The following is a 17511-nucleotide window of genomic DNA, read 5'->3' on the forward strand; positions in this document are numbered from 1 at the left end:
TAGTAGCATCCTATCTGTAACAACAGAAATCTCATGATTTCTCAATTTTTGTTATGACTAAAAGCTACTCTTGTACGCTATGAGAGTTCTTAGGAAAATAAGTAACAAAACTAATGCAAAATATGTATGCTTACATTTATGTGTAGAGTGAGGTTTGATAAAATAACTGTAGTTTTCTAAATCAAGAATGTAAGAGCACTTTCCTGTCTATTGGCCTTTGTATTTGTACTCTTATAAAATGCTGTCAGTACATCATCAATGTTAAAAATTTAATTGCACAAAAGTCAGAAAATTCATAATAAAGGTTTCCATGGCAACCTCAGCTCAGTAGCTCAATTCAGCAACCTTTATTATTTCATTACATAATTGCAGAACACATCTTTAGTAAAACAGAATGTTATATTACAAAAGTACTATGTAACCATAAAGTTGTATATATATCACATCTTATTGATAGATTTTCTGGAAGAGCTATACAAAAAGAGCAGTTCTCTTCAATTATATTAGGGACAATATGTATTGAAAAAAATAGCTAAATTATCAGGACATTGAAGTGATAAATCCAATACCAAACTTACTGAAATCCTAGGAAACATCTAGAATGACACATCCTTCAACTTCTAAGGCTATGTGAAGAATTCATATCTGATCTCTTGACATCAGAGGTAAAGTAGAAGTCATAGATGAAGTCTAACACAATACAAATGATAGATAATTGCTTTTCCAATCATCTGCATAAACACCCGTTACTTCTAGTTAGAAACTTGTCAAACTGTTCACAATCTCCACCTTATAGGATTACATAACTTTCAGAAGAGTGTCACATTAGATAGTGTTAGATGAATATATTGTGAAAGCCCCTATTGTAATGCATAGGTAAATTTCCGATTTTAATGCAACTACAATCTCAGGCTTAATGGTGCAACACTATGTTTATTTTTTTAAAGAAAAACAGACTGGAGAAATAATGATTTTCACTAAATACTCATCAAACAATGCAAAAATTACAGTAAAATCTGCCTTAGAGCCTACCTCTGAAGAGAGGTCCCTGTCACGACCAACTACTTGCAGAGGCCACAGAACACAGCTGCTCTCTGGTCTGCAAACCTTTGAAGAGAGACCACCTCTTACAAGAGACCACTTTTGCTAACTCCCATGCGTGGTAGCTCTTGGCAGGTTTTACTGTACTTGGAAAACTTTCCACTAGCCCCTGGGCTAAAAATCTTTGAAGTTCCATCCTGAAAGGTCTCTTATTGAGAATAGGAGTGCAAAACGGAAATACTATTTCAATTTGTAAAGCCACTGAATAGGGTGGAATATCAATGTTAAAGTTCATATCAGGAGAATAATAATCCAAATTGTTAGTTTTTTCCCTCATATAATCTGCATTAGGCATTTGTACCAGGACTGAAATACTGAATATGAATTTGAACTTAACTCCTATAATGCCTGCATGCTCAAAGAGTATGCCTTTCCTAGACCACAAATATTCATATGGTACTCACTGTACTACACAAACATTCTATAGCATATGACCTTAGGAGACTGAAATTCCTACACTCCTGGGAGCAACAACTTTGAATCCTAGTAGTCATCTTGGTTTATTCTTCTAAAATAGATACATTGAATATGATGAAGTTTACTGTGAAGTTTTTCAGATGAGATATAAACAAAAATCTAAGATTCTAAATTATTCTCTTATTCTTTCAAGTAAGCATTTGTCCTTGTGTGTGTGGCCAAAATTCCCTTCACTGTGTGTCCTGTCTGCTGTTCATTTGCCAGATACCTGCAATCTGAGGGAGCTTTTATTATGGATTTAGTTAGGAAGCACTTTGAGATGCTTTAAGAAGAAATCAGCAATATAAATGTGAGTTAATAAAGGCCATACAGTGTATGTGCCTATTAAAGTGTCATAAACTGAAGGTTAGAGCAAGGGTTGGTTTATCACTTCACTGTTAGTTGAGGTACACACTTGTATACCGCTTCTCCTTGGTAGTACTGGTGGAAGAGATCAGGTTAACTACTCAGCCTGGACAAGCGCAATACTTATTATCAAACAACATCAGTGTAATAGTGACACACACACGCACACTGTTCTGGATTAAACAATAGCTTTGTTTACAAACAAAATGTTAAAGTTCACAAATTCAAATTACATAACCTAGACATCTCTAGACATATCCGTGCTCTCCACTAGCTGGCAGAGCCCTGGTTCAAAAGAGGTAGAAGGAAAAATAAAAACTCACAGCTCTAGTTGTTTGGTGGCTGTCCACAAAGGCGGCTGCTGGTGGGGATAACATTTGGCACCTCCAAACCTGCAGTTTTCGCTGTTGCCAGATCTTGCCATTTGTTTTAGCAGAAGAGGTGTGATATTCGGAATGTGTCTTTTCTCCATGCAGCCCCAGCTCCTGGAGGCATTTTTCCTTAGTTCCCCTCAGGATCTGCTGTGGCGCAGGACCACTAACACCTCGCGCGTGTGCCCCCATTTCCCGCCCTTTTCGTTCCCCTCTGCGGGTACCGTGCGGCCCCGGGAGCGCTGGAAGGCAGGGGAGGTGTCTGCGTCTGCGCGCGATGTGGAGGGGGCGGCGGGCGGCGGCGGCGCCAGTCCTTCGGCGACGACGGCGCCAGTGAGGAGGCTGGAGCTCATGATAGTGACCTGAGGGAGGGAAGTGGGGACCCCTACAGCCGGGGGGCTGGACTGTGAGAAGCCGAGAGCTGCCGGTACCATTCTCATCACCGCGGGCCATTCGCAGCTCCGTGCTGGGTGCTGCCGAGCCCGGAGGGATCCGGCACCTGGCGCGGCGGCTCCCTGGGGAGTTGCGCACCCGCTTCCCCCCCGCACCTGCGCCTGGCCTGAGTGAGAGCGAGGAGGAGACGCTGCCGTGCCCGGGGGACTGTGCGGAGCCGCGGCTCCGCTATCAGTTGGGGAAACCGCCTCCGCTCCATGAGCAGGGCTCGGCTGCTGCGCTCCGTGAGGGGAGAACCGCGGCCGCCTGCAGCACCAGCATGTGGACCCCGACCGAGGAGGAGAAATACGGCGTGGGTAGGTGCCGAGCCCTCTCTTCCCTTCCCCTGCTCCCCCAGCCACTGGCAGCACGGCGGCCCCCCTTTACTGCCTCAGTGGGCTGGGGAGCTCCGCACTGGGTGTGGGTCTGTATCCCGAGCTGACCTCTTACGGTCCGAGGGTGGTGATGGGGCTGCCCCTCTTCTGAGCAGCCCCAGCTCTTGTGCCGCGGGCGGGCGTTACACATTGAACCCAAAGTTGCTGTAGCGGGAAGGGTCGTGGTGGGCCGCAGGTGGAGGGATGCGGGGGTGGGGTTGTTGCTGCTGCATGGCAGCGGTCGTCTCTCCGCCTTTTGAAAACAGTAACGTGTGCAGCAATGTTCGCGTCCCACTGTTCCCAACTGCACCACAGGCCTAGGCATCCCCCAGCCCCCATCGCCTTGCGGGTACAGTAGGGAACGAAGGGGGCCATGTTATGGGGCCGGCCCCATCTCCCTTGTGCGTTGAAGGGCTGCCCGCTAAAAATAAGATTAATATCATGACGTCTGTGTGTGAGGTGAAACATCTGTTTGGGACTTTAGTCCTTTCGGATTTTCGAGCCTGGAGTCCAGTGTTTATATGAATTGGAAGTCCAATTGAACTGTGCATGTTTGGTTTTGGGGGGTTTTGTGTTTTTTTAAGGCGGTAAGGGAGTGGAAGGAGAGGAGTAGGCTTCCAGGGTCTACTTATAGGTTCTGTTTGCGGAAATAATCAGTAAACGAGTCTCTCAACCTTAATCTATTTATCTGCTATTCCTTTTTCTCTCTATTTTAATCTGTGGTCTGTGGTGTTCTTGTTTATATGGTTGAGTTTAGAGAAAGGGAAGGATTATGATGGTATGTCATTAGGGGGCGCCAGCGATGCACCTGCTCTGAGTCCTGGTATCCTTCCAGGAAAAGAGACACAAGATGTAACATATAGATAAATGTTAAAACCTGGTATTGTACTAAGCCCTGGCTATGACATTGAAAGCTGATGAGCATTTTTGGATTCTGGCAGCACTTAACACTAGTAACCCAGAGCTACTAAAAAAACCAAAATGAACGAAAAAACCCCCAACCTTTTAATGGTGAAACTAAGTAGTATGGTGTTATGTATAATATGAAGGGACTATATATACTCAGGTGACCATTTCCTCCATTTCAAAATTTGTAAAAAATTCACATCTTGTGTAATATTCCTGAAAATGTCAGTAAAAATACATCATACTTTCTGCTAACATTATTTTCCTGGGTGTTTGATATAGCTTATTGTACACTGTTAATAGTAGATGCAGTTTTGGTCAGATGCCAAAGTGCACATTGAGTAACACATACTTGTTATAGTCAACATTCATTATATTTTTACAAACATGTCTTGTTTCTTGTAAACTTGGTATATTTTAAATACTTTTTATCAACACTTGATATTTTATCATGAAAATTGGTATCTCTAGGATGTGGGAAAACTGCACCTTCTGAAGTGACAGTTCACTTCTGCTCAATTATAAAGTTAAAATGTTAATGATTTAGCATAGGTGGTGAGTTATATGGACCTGTGGTGCCCCTGCTCCACCAATATTCAGGAACATGGGCCTGGCTCCACCAATGTTTGGGCTGATATTTTCAGAGCCATCCCGTCCATAGGGCAGACCGGGGCAACCGAGTCGCTTGCTGGTGCCAGGCCCCCCGCTAACCCCCCAGGCTGCCCTGGACCCCGCGTCCCCCTGAAGTGTGGGGGCCCCCCAAAGGACTGGGCCCAGGGCAGTTGCCCCGGTCCATCCTGTGGATGGGATGGCTCTGCTTGGACCAGTTCTGGGCACCACCAAAAAATTTATAAACCTGGCACCCATGTGATTTAGAGCAATTTTTGGGCTGTGTAGAGGACCAGTAACATGACAAAGAATTCTCAGTTAATTTATCGTGTTATGCAGCTGTGTAGTAGTTTTATTACAGCTAGATTTATACATGTGGTAAAAACAAATTTTATTTGCTTAGAACAAGCATCATAGAATGTATTAATGTATAGACACATAAGGAATGCAGTTTTATAAGAAAAGCAATTAAATCTGGTGAATGTTTCTCCCAGAGATACATGTATTAAATGCAAAAACCTATGATAATACATGTAATAAGGATGTAAATTTACCACTAATTAATTAAAAAACCCAGGGGAAAATTCAGTTTAGGTACCTGCAGCAGTATTTTTACCACAATGTGTATACTGTGTAAAATACACATTTTAACCTCTAAGAAGAGCCTATATTGTAATCGGTAATATTATATATGGTTTTTGTGTTGAGAACCTTAAGTGAATCTTCTGATAAGTTTAACTTCATATTAGCAACTGTAATGTTGTATTAAATTAAGCTTTTTGTATTTTAAGTTTATATATAAAAATTGTATAGCAGGGGTACCATGTTTGTTTGTTAGTTTGTTGATGTTTTTTGGGTAACTGTTTAACTTTGCTTTAAATTGACTGTAGATGCAGGAAAATCCCAGCTGCAGAACTATGAAGTTCCACAATGTGGCAATAATGTAACTAAAACCTTTTCTTACTCTAATGTGAAAGTGAATTTTTAATCATTTTCCTGAATTGTCATTCTATCCCATTTATAAACTGATTCTTCCTCACTGTGGACTAACAGCACATGAAGTTTGATGGTTTTAATACTTTCTCTTTTGAGCATTGTATCTAGTCATGGTGATCTTTGGAAAAAAAAAGTTTCAGAGTAGCAGCCATGTTAGTCTGTATCCGCAAAAAGAACAGGAGTACTTGTGGCACCTTAGAGGCTAACAAATTTATTAGAGCATAAGCTTTCGTGGGCTACAGCCTACTTCATCGGATTCATAGAATGGAACATATAGTAAGAGATATATATATATATACACATACAGATAAGTTGGAAGTTACCATACAAACTGTGAGAGGCTAATTAGTTAAGATGAGCTATTATCAGCAGGAGAAAAAAACTTTTGTAGTGATAATCAAGATGGCCTATTTAGACAGTTGACAAGAAGATATGAAGATACTTAAGGAAATAGATTCAATATGTGTAATGACCCAGCCTCTCCCAGTCTCTATTCAAACCCAAGTTAATGGTGTCTGGTTTGCATATTAATTCAAGCTCAGCAGTTTCTCATTGGAGTCTGTTTTTGAAGCTTTTCTGTTGCAGAATTGCCACCCTTAAGTCTTTTACTGAGTGGCCAGAGTGGTTGAAGTGTTCTCCTACCATCTTTTGAATGTTATGATTCCTGATGTCAGATTTGTGTCCATTTATTCTTTTGTGTAGAGACTGTCCGGTTTGGCCAGTGTACCTGGCAGAGGGGCATTGCTGGCACATGATGGCATATATCACATTGGTAGATGTGCAGGTGAACGAACCCCTGATGGCATGGCTAATTTGACTAGGTCCTATGATGGTGTCACTTGAATAAATATGTGGACAGAGTTGGCATCGGGCTTTGTTGCAAGGATAGGCTTCTGGATTAGTGTTTTTGTTGTGTGGTGGCTGGTGAGTATTTGCTTCAGGTTGGGGGGCTGTCTGTAAGTGAGGACTTGTCTGTCTCCCAAGATCTGTGAGAGTGAGGGATCATTTTTTAGGATAGGTTGTAAATCTTTCATGATGCGCTGGAGAGGTTTTAGTTGGGGGCTGAAGGTGACAGCTAGTGGCGTTCTGTTATTTTCTTTGTTGGGCCTGTCCTGTAGTAGGTGACTTCTGGGTACTCTTCTGGCTCTGTCAATCTGTTTTTTCAGCAGGTGGGTATTGTAGTTTTAAGAATGCTTGATAGAGATCTTCTAGGTGTTTGTCTTTGTCTGAAGGATTGGAGCAAATGCGGTTGTATCTTAGAGCTTTGCTGTAGACAGTGGCTCCTGTGGTGTATCCTGGATGGAAGCTGGAGGCATGTAGGTAAGTATAGCAGTCAGTAGTTTCTGGTATAGGGTGGTGTTTATGTGACTATCACTTATTAGCACAGTAGTGTCCAGGAAGTGGACCGCATGTGTGGATTGGTCTAGGCTGAGGTTGATGGTGGGATGGAAATTGTTGAAATCATGGTGGAATTCCTCAAGGGCTTCTTTTCCATGGGTCCAGATGATGATGATGTCATCAGTGCAGCGCAAGTAGAGTAGGGGTGTTAGGGGACGAGAGCTAAGGAAGCATTGTTCTAAGTCAGCCATAAAAATGTTAGCATACTGTGGGGCCATGCGGGTACACATAGCAGTACCGCTGACTTGAAGGTATATATTGTCCCCAAATGTGAAATAGTTGTGAGTGAGGACTAAGTCACAAAGCTCAGCCACCAGGTTTGCTGTGACATTATTGGGGATACTGTTCCTGATAGCTTGTAGTCCATCTTTGCGTGGAATGTTGGTGTAGAGGGCTTCTACATCCATAGGGCGAGGAGGGTGTTTTCTGGAAGGTCAGCGATGGATTGTAGTTTCCTCAGGAAGTCATTGGTGTCTCGAAGATAGGTGGGAGTGCTGGTAGCGTAGGGCCTGAGGAGAGAGTCCGCATAGCCAGACAATCCTGCTGTCAGGGTGCCAATGCCTGAGATGATGGGGCATCCAGGATTCCCAGGTTTATGGATCTTGAGAAGCAGATAGAATACCCCTGGTCAGGGTTCTAGGCAAAAAAGAGTATATGTGTGTTCTGCCTTCTTAACTCAAAAGCAACTGTATTGATTTTGCTTAATCTGAGGCAGAGAGGGATCACTGTTGGGCTCTAAACAAGCCTGGAAAAGTCAACCTAAAGTGAGAAATGAGTAAGTGAGAACAAGGGGGAATATAATGAAAGTTTCTGGAGTCTTGGTCATCTTCCTGTAACACCTGTTCCCTTATTTGGGCTATAAAGACAGAGGGTATGAACCTCAAGTGATAAGCAATTGAATGAATTGATTGTATACAATATTACTGTAATTATAAAAGTTTATCAAGTGAGGTGTTTTATGAAAGCCTGTGACACACCGGTGATTAAACCTGTAAAATGTATGTTTTAACACTATATAAAGAATTATGGATACTCATTGATATTAGGCTTTTCAATCTGTCCTCAAATAAAGAGAAAAACAAATCTCTCCCAGACAGGAAGGAATATCACAGCAATTTACCAGTCTCCTATGTAAATTAAGCATGGTGGAATCAAAACAATGGAAGTCCTATTTACATAGAGGGGGGTGGGAAGCCTACAGGAAGGGAAAAATGGAAGAAGGTCATTCTAACAAGTTAATTGAACTCTGGAAGATAGATTTGTCTTTGCATATATTTTTGTCATCCTTCACTAGATGTACACAAGGGGTCAGAGCTCTTGCAAGCTGAAAAAGATGTGTACGTTAACCAAGGAGGGACTGAAGTCTCTATGAACTTAGTATAGGTGAGAAACCTGCTTAAGCATAGATCTTTCACCTTGGAAGACAAGGGAAGCTAGCATCTTGTACTCCTGTGGAAGGTCCTGACTGAGAGAAAGTCAGCTATGGTTGGGAAGAGTGATTAAGAGAAATCATTTGCAACAAAGCCAGTACCATGGTTAAGATTAAGTTTTAGACGTTTAGATGCATTTTCACTTTCATTTGCTTACAACCCTTTCTAACTTTATTCCATTTACTTAACCTATATCCTGTTCTTAAATTTGTTTTATTTTTACTATAGACCTACTTAGTGCTGTGTTTGAAGGGAAGGGTATGTTTACCCCAGTTAAGTTAATAAGCTGTAATGTGCTTTCCTTTCTTTAAAGGAACAACTGACCTTATTATTTCTCTGAGTGATCCAGGTGAGGTCTGGATACTTAGGGCACATTGTTTCAAATACATTTGGGACTAGAAGTATGTTGGGGTCACCTTGCTAGTTGTAGTGAAGACTGGCAGAAGCCAGAGTAGGACTGTGGGGCTGTAAGCAGGCTGCTGAGATCAGAGCTGCTGAACCAGGGCCATCTATCACCCAGACACTCAGTGTGTGACGTGCATGGTTATAGGCTGGCTGTGAGCATGCCAGGCTGGGAGCTATAGCAGCAAAGCATTGTAAGACACACAGAATTGCAAGGCAAGTGGTTGCACAATCTCTTTCTGGTCTGAATTGCAACCCAAAGTGTGTCTGTGTTGTTCCTAGCTACCTCATTTGGTCCCATTGACCAGATTAGAGGGGCCAATTTTCTTCATTAGCTAACTCTCTCAGGTGTTCTTGCAGCCTCTTTGTGCAGCAGACTCACTTTTGGACAGGTCTCATTTTTTGGTGTTGGGTTCCATTATCCTGTTGATGGCCCATTGCAAGGAATCATAGGCTTTTCTTAAAGTCACATGGCTTCTGGAGCTGTGATATTTTGGACAGTGACATTGAATTACCTTTTGCTATCAGTTTTAAGGATTCACAGGTACTTCTCTGGAGTACTTGAATAAGCCACCATCTCTTATTAAAATCAAAATATTTTCCCCCTAACTGGGTGGATGTATTCTGGAAAAATCCAGCAGACTCAAACTAATCTGTAATTAGGCAATTGAAAGTCAGCATTTTCCTTTAAGATTTCCAAAATATGTATCTGCCTAGATGGATTATGTCACTTGAAACTGGATCACAAGATCTTTTGACCATAAACTTGATGAAAGCTTGACCAATAAAAAGTGTGGGCATTTTATAAAAGCTGTAATTTAAAATAAGAAAAAATAAACGTTTTAAAATTAAAAAATTGAAACTGAATTCTGTGGCTTAATTATAAATATTCAAAACTCCAATTTATATTTTACTTCCTTTAATCTCAGGGCTAGCAAATGAGCAAGGCTCTTGTTTCAAGCAGTGACTTATCTTCATTTTCATCTAACCCAGGGAGAAATCAAAATAGCTATTTAAAATGATACTTTTATTTTTTTTAAAAAGGGATGGGAGAAAGATTTTTTTGTAGAAAGTTGGCCTTTTAAATCTTCACACAGTGTACTCATTTGAATAGTCATCACAACAGAAATATTGACTATGCTTTGGAAAAGATGTTGACTTCCTAAATTAATCTTTGGTTCATTCCTTGTAAGCAACCAGAGCCCTTGTTGAATGGGATGCTAATATTCAGAACTGAGAGTTCCGTTCTTCCAGCAGATCTGGAGTCAGGGTTGCTTTGAGAATGCTAGACGAGTATTCTTCATATTAGCCAACGTCCATGGTGCTACCCAAAACTTCTTTAGACTATTAGTTAAAAATATAACATGCATTTTAGTGGCCCAACAGACTCCATGGCTTTTTCTCTGATCTGATGAACTGGCTGTAAAATTATGGCTAATATTTCCTCCTTTGCAAGAGGAAAAAGAGATTATCATTTTAAGACCCTGTCTCACTTCTTGAAGAAAATACTTTTAAAACAGAGTTTCACTTTTCTACCATGCTAAAAGCTGGGCCAGCATAGTCTTCTAGAAGGCATTTCAAAAACTACTACTCTTAAAAGTTTCCCTCCAGTCGCAGAGTCATGATTTCTTGCTTAGAGGAAGCTCTTTTGGGGCTGAACATCATATCAGAATGCCTGTGCTTTCTCTTCTACAACAGAGATCCATAGTGTTTTGTTATGGGTTGGTAGAGATCAGCATAACAGTTTCATGGAGCTACAATAAAATAACATTGCCATGTGATAGTTTGTTGCTATGGAATGTAGGGTACTTGCTACGGAATTTGGTCCCATTGTGCTGCAGAATACTTTTAATATTTTCCAGAGCCATCCATGCTGGGGAAGTTATGGGAAAGAGCCACTGGTGCCATTAGTGCAACCTTTGTTCTCTCCAAGAGAAGAGCCACTCAGAATGGGCAGCTGTTTGAAGAGAGGCAAACAGCCATTTTCTCCCTTACCATATCCCTGATTTGTGGTATGCTGCCTGTCTTCCTCCTTCAGCCTGGACACACTGCTTAAATGAGAGTCAGTGACTGCTTTCCGGGGTGCAGTTTGAACAGGTACTAGCGAGTGCTTTTGTAATGGTGACAGGAGTATGGCAGTCTTCCCACCTCTGCCATTCTGTCCTTCAGACTTTACTATCATTTTTGTCAGTTTTCCTTAACTTGTCTTTCATTGTCAGTACTGCACACTGAGTGCTGCTGATGGACATTTGGAGCTGGAATATTGCATACCTTGATGTGGATGAACACTCTGTCTTAAGGGACCCTGCTTTATAGTTAAATACATGAAAACTCATATTTTTCTCAAAGAATAAATCAGTGTCCTATGTGGCTGCCTCACAACACTGTTTCTCCTTTCACCAACTCCCTGGCCTTTAATCTATCAGTTGATAGCAGGAGCAAAAGTAATATGCTCCCTGGCTGAACAGCACAGAGGTGCAAAGGAGAGAGAAGTCTGAGACTCTGTTTTAGCAGCAGCTCCTGTCCCTGTTGGGATAGGGGTTTCGTAACTGAGGCTGATGAGGGAGATGGTGTTATAGGGGAAATTAGAGAAAAGAGCTAACAGGAGAAAAGTCAAGCTTTGCAGCATGGATTAGAGGGAAGTAGAAATAATGGCAGTATGTCCCAGCTATTGAATTAGCCATCTGGCTAGTGAGTGTAAAGTTGTGAAGCTCTGCACGTAGCTTCTGGTGTGAACTAGAGAACCTATATTGTTTTGAACTCTATCTTTTATATTCTATTTAATCTTTTCCTGTGATATTTCTACTGCATATGTGAACCAATATCATTGCTGTCAGTGGCACCTGTGAATTTCCATTAATATTAACCAGGATTATGTACTTAAAATCTAGTGTATTTGTCTTATATGTCAAAGGAATAATGTTCAAATCTTTGGATGTGGTGTTTCAGTCAGAATTTGACATAACTGTCAAATGCTTACAACAACTTCTATGCAGTGAGGCTTTCTTCTTTTTACCAGCCCTTCACCTTGGAAAAAATTAGGGTCCGGGTCAGTTATCCAATCTGATTGCATTACATTTCTTTTAAGAATCAGAGGCTTTTCTCCTTAAATCAAATCAAGTAGATGCTTTTATAAATAAAATTTGAGTTTTCAACTAACTGTCTCACAGTGGAGGGATTTCAGAGCAAAATAAAAACCCATAGATTTGTAGGTTTCAAGACCAGAAGGAACCATTGTGATAATCTGGTCTGACCTCCTGTATAATACAGGCCATAGTACTTCCCCAAAATAATTTATAGAGCATGTCTCTTACAAAAACATCCAATCTTGATTTAAAATGATGATTTCCCCATTTGTAGTTGCATTTTGAGACCTATCAGTTAGCTAGTTTTTAATCCATTTAATGCCATGTTAATTTTATATCATTCTGGTTTTTTAGTCAAAATATTGTGCGGTACCAAGTCAAATGCCCCACAGAAGTCTAAGTATATTACATCAACACTATTAGCTTTATCAACCAAACATTTAATCTCATTTAAAACAAAAGTTAATTGACAGGATTTATTTTCCATAAATCCATATTGATTGGCATTATTTATGTTACCCTCCTTGAATTGTCTATTAATTGAGTCCGATATCAGCTGCTCCATTATCTTGTCCAGGATCAATTTCAGACTGACAAGTCTATAATTACCTGGATCATTCCTTTTACCCTTTTTAAAAATTGGCACAACATTAACTTTCTTCCAGTCTTCTGGAACTTCCCTAGTGTTCGAAGACTTATTAGAAAATCAGTATTAAAAGCCCAGAGAGTACACGAGTCAGCAATGTAAAAACTCTTGGAAAAAGTTATCTGGACCTGCTGATTTAAAGATATCTAACTTTTGTAGCTGCTGTTTAACATCCTCCCAAGTTTCTAGGCAAATAAAGAGTTGTTGTCATCATAATATAATAATATCATGTATTTTCCCAAAAGTCGAACAAAATATTTATTGAACACTTTGACCTTTTCTGCATTATTATTGATAATTATACCATGTCCATCTAGTTATGGACAAATAAAAAATTTTAAAAAGTATATTGGGAACAAAAAGAATCCTCTCTCTTATTCTTAACTCTGCAGGTCATTGAGAAATCTGTGTGTCCCTTTGCTTCCCATGTACATTTTTCTACAATTCCTAGCTTATATTCATTACTATCAGCTTCCCTTTTCTTTCATTTGTTATAAATTTTTTTATAGCTGCTTTCACTTCCCTCTTCCTTGATTGTGGCTTTTTTGGCATCTAGTAACATGTTTTTAAGCAATTCCCAGTTACTCACATTTTTCTGATTAAGTTCTTCCTCCCAGCTGATTTGGTTCATAATGGTTTTCAGCTTTGTGAAACTGGCCCTTTTAAAACACCAAATATATCTATTACTGGTTTGGACTTAATTCTGTTGGCACATTATAAATGCGATCAACTCAGTATCACTTGTACCTAAGCTACCATTAATTTTTACTTCTGTGGTCAGTTCCTCTTTATCTGTCAAGACTAGGTCTAATATAAAATTCCCCTGTGTTGGATGAAATACTTTTTGAGTAAGGAAATTGTCATCTATAATGTTAAGAAAGTCTGAGGATGTTTTAGTACTGGCAGCATGAGATCTCCAATATATGTCACTCAAATTGAAGCCCCTTATGATCGTGTGTCTTTTTAACCTAAATATTACAGATAGTGTGTAAGGAGCCGGTCATCCCATTCCTTAGTATAATTTGGTGGTCTGTAGCAGACACCAACTAATACCAGATCTTATGCTTTGTCTGTTAGCACATTGATCCATAAGCATTCAGTGTCATTCTTTTTCCAAATGATCAGAGACTCAGAAACAGGTTATGCCATTTTTGACATAAAGTGCCACTCCCCCTCTCCTTTGGCCCATTCAATCCTTCCTACGTAGGTTATAACCATTTATTTTTTTAATATATATAACTTAGTTACAACTTATAGTTACTAGAAGTAGAAAGGTTTCAGAGTAGCAGCCGTGAAATGAGCTGTAGCTCACGAAAGCTTATGCTCAAATGAATTTGTTCGTCTCTAAGGTGCCACAAGTACTCCTTTTCTTCTTGTAGAAGTAGAAAATATCAGTTTGTCAGAAATGATTGATACATTCTGCCATTGAAGTAGCAGTGCATTCTGCATGTGTATATAGACTTTCTGTGATGGTAGGTGGTGACTAGGGATAAGCAGCCTTCCAAAGGATAAGGTAACTTTGATCTATTGTCTACATTTAAGAACTGTTGAGCTGACAAACACTTGCTTTTCTCCATCTGGATTGGTTCCACTTCAGGCAGCTAGGTTTTAAATGTCATATAAAAGAGGGCACCTTAGAGAATTTAAAGAGATTGTTCTTATTCTTTCTCTCCTCTGATAAAGAAATTATATTGATGATTTAAAAACTTTACCAAATATCCATTACATATTAGTATACATGAAGGACAGCAGTTTTCAGAAGCAACCCATGCAGTGCTGTGAACTCTCATGATTGTATTTCAAGTCTCACAGTATTCTGTATCTCCATTTCTTTAAAGCCCTAGCTCCTGGAGGCATGTGATGAGGTGGAAATCTCAGCTTTTATTTAAAACTGTGTTATTTTTAAGCCCTCATGATTGCAAAAATATTTACAGTGTGACACATGCACTCCAAAGACTCAAAGCAGAAGGAAAATAAAAAACACCAAATGTATTACCTGATTAATATCTCATTATTTTTCAGTGCCCCTGGGTGATGGGAATGAGTATGGGAAACTGATGGGAATGAGTAGATGTTGAGATTTTTACTAGAGTGTTGTCTTTGGATTCTGATACAAACAATAACATTCTGAATCTGCCTCTGGCTATGAAGTCTTTTATAAATTTGAAGATCAACCCCTTTCTAGTTTCTTAAGGGTGAAAGGAGCTCCCACTGGAGCTTCTTAGACTTCAAGGCCAGAAGGGGATACTAGGGTAATCTAGTCTGATCTCCTGCATAATACGGGCCATAAAATGGCTATTATGAGAGAGAGATAATTTCCATTATTCTAAATACACAAATTGCCAGAGTGGAATAAACAGCATTACTCAGAATCCTCTCATTGGGAAATTGGGGATTGTCTATTTGAGGAGCATAGTCCAAGACAAGATAAACTTCAAAGCCATTGGCTCCGTTGTGCTCTGGCAGCAGGCAAGTGGGAGCTGAACCAAGGTATCTGCAATAATCTGTCCACTAAGTGGTCTCTCCACAATGTAGTCTTATTTGTAAACTGCAACGACAGAAAGATGCCAAGAGTTTGCTCTTGATGCTGAAATCCCTGAACCTGGAAGACAGACTAGGTCTTTTCACCAAGAAAAAACCCATCAATGGCCTACAAAATAGGCCAAATGTAATTCTGAAGACCTGTTATTTGCCATGCGGACTGTCATAAATATAAAGGGAAGGGTAACCACCTTTCTGTATACAGTGCTATAAAATCCCTCCTGGCCAGAGGCAAAACCCTTTCACCGGTAAAGGGTTAAGAAGCTAAGATAACCTCGTTGGCACCTGACCCAAAATGACCAATGAGGGGACAAGATACTTTCAAATCTGGAGGGGGGGAGGAACAAAGGGTTTGTCTGTCTGTGTGATGCTTTTGCCAGGAACAGATCAGGAATGCAGCCTTACAACTCCTGTTGAGTTAGTAAGTAATCTAGCTAGAAATGTGTTAGAGTTCCTTTTGTTTAATGGCTGGTAAAATAAGCTGTGCTGGATGGAATGTATATTCCCGTTTTTGTGTCTTTTTGTAACTTAAGGTTTTGCCTAGAGGGATTCTCTATGTTTTGAATCTGATTACCCTCTAAAGTATTTACCATCCTGATTTTACAGAGGTGATTCTTTTACCTTTTCTTTAACCTTTTCTTTAATTAAAATTCTTCTTTTAAGAACCTGATTGATTTTTCATTGTTCTTAAGATCCAAGCGTTTGGGTCTGTGTTCACCTGTACAAATTGGTGAGGATTCTTATCAAGCCTTCCCCAGGAAAGGGGGTGTAGGGCTCAGGGGGATCTTTTGGGGGAAGACGTCTCCAAGTGGGCTTTTTCCCTGTTCTTTGTTTAAAACGGTTGGTGGTGGCAGCATTGGGTTCAAGGACAAGGCAAAGTTTGTACCTTGAGGAAGTTTTTAACCTAAGCTGGTAAGAATAAGCTTAGGGGGTCCTTCATGCAGGTCCCCACATCTGTACCCTAGAGTTCAGAGTGGGGAAGGAACCTTGGCACGGACTATGGGTCTCCAGATTCATAAAAATGGAAGTCAAAAACCCCCAGAAGATTGCAGTTTTCAGTGATTGCTTTCAGGTACCTTAATGTTAATAGTGAATGAACTGTATAGCATAACTTCAGTTGAGAAGAAGGCTCCTGTATCCATCCAAATAACTTGTTGTGTTGTTCGTGTAAACACTGTTGTTTTTGTTGACTGTTACTGGCTTTTAGAAGCTGTCCCTCAATGCCCTCCAGTGACAGTACAGTTGGTACAAGCACTTCTGGTGAGGATGTGCACCGCCGACCCAAGGAGTGTAGTGTGGATATACATAAGTGATTTAATGGTAATGTAAATTAGATCGACATAATTTTGTAGTGTAGATATGGCCCCAGGGTCAGAGCTAAATACAAGATGACACAGATAGTTTGGCACATACTCTATCTATGGGACCATTCAAGGTGAAGTGGCCTGTTAACACTCCTGTAGTCATAGGACAAAAAGGGGGGTCAATAGATTGTTATTTAGACTGTGATTTTTAGTGTCCAGCAAAATTATCAGTTTAAGCTCCCAGGCTTGTCTTTTGAAAGTGTTGTGCAGGATTCCTTTGAGGATGAGGACTGATAGGTCAGATACAGATTGATCGTTTTAAGAAAAGTGTTCACCCAGAGGGAATATGGCATTCAGGGTGGATAAAAATCAGTTGACTTAAAAGAAATCGGATTTTTTTGATAAAATGTTTTTTTCCTCAAAAACCTATCTAAAGATAGTTTTAGTTAAGATACGTTATAGTTTAAAGATATCTCATCATGGAATAGGGATTATACATTCTAATTCTATAGTATGAGACAATATAGTCATGTAATATTTAAGAAAAGTTTTGTAAATGAGTTCCAATAGTTCATTGAATAGGGACCCAATCAGCAGCCCCACATCAGCTGCCCCACCCTGCTTCCAGTGCCTCCCACCCACCAGCAGCAGCCCCACTGATCAGCAATTCCCCCTCTCTCCCTGCACCCCGATCAGTTGTTTCATGGCATGCAGGAGGTTCAGGGGGCAGGGGGAGGAGTGAGGGCATGGCAGGATTAGAGCAGGGGGTGGGAAGGGGTGGAGTTGGGGCAGGGCCTGTGGCAGAGCCAGGGGTTGAGGAGTGAACACCCCCCAGCATATTGGAAAGTTGGCGCTTGTAGCTCTAGTCCCGGAGTTGGTGCCTATACAAGGAGCCGCATATTAACTTCTGAAGAGCCGCATGTGGCTCCGGAGCCACAGATTGGCCACCCCGGTCTAGAAGATACCATCAGAGATGCTTAGTTTTGCAGTCTCAAACTGTGGATTTGTGTCTCCAGAGATAACATGCTTGTTAACAGCAAAAATATTTTAAAATAAATAAATAATATATAGAAGTGAGAAATAACAGACCTCA

The 17511-nt window shown here is 40.5% G+C and overlaps 1 protein-coding gene across 6 annotated transcripts in view; it reads left to right on the top strand.

Annotated features, from left to right (window-relative positions):
• The first annotated feature begins 2572 nt into the window (after nt 1-2572).
• Nucleotides 2573-17511, top strand: part of DOCK3 (dedicator of cytokinesis 3) — a 628721-nt gene continuing 613782 nt past the window's right edge. For 5 of the 6 annotated variants that reach the window (XM_074958290.1, XM_074958294.1, XM_074958289.1 and 2 more), the window contains exon 1: nt 2573-3043. In XM_074958290.1, coding sequence (XP_074814391.1) covers nt 3007-3043 — 37 coding nt within the window. In that variant the 5' untranslated portion in view covers nt 2573-3006. The remainder of the gene's footprint in view (nt 3044-17511) is intronic. The other variant, XM_074958293.1, reaches the window with a different exon arrangement.

This window comes from Natator depressus, chromosome 7 (genome assembly GCF_965152275.1).
Source record: "Natator depressus isolate rNatDep1 chromosome 7, rNatDep2.hap1, whole genome shotgun sequence".
NCBI classification, from domain to species: Eukaryota; Metazoa; Chordata; order Testudines; family Cheloniidae; genus Natator; species Natator depressus.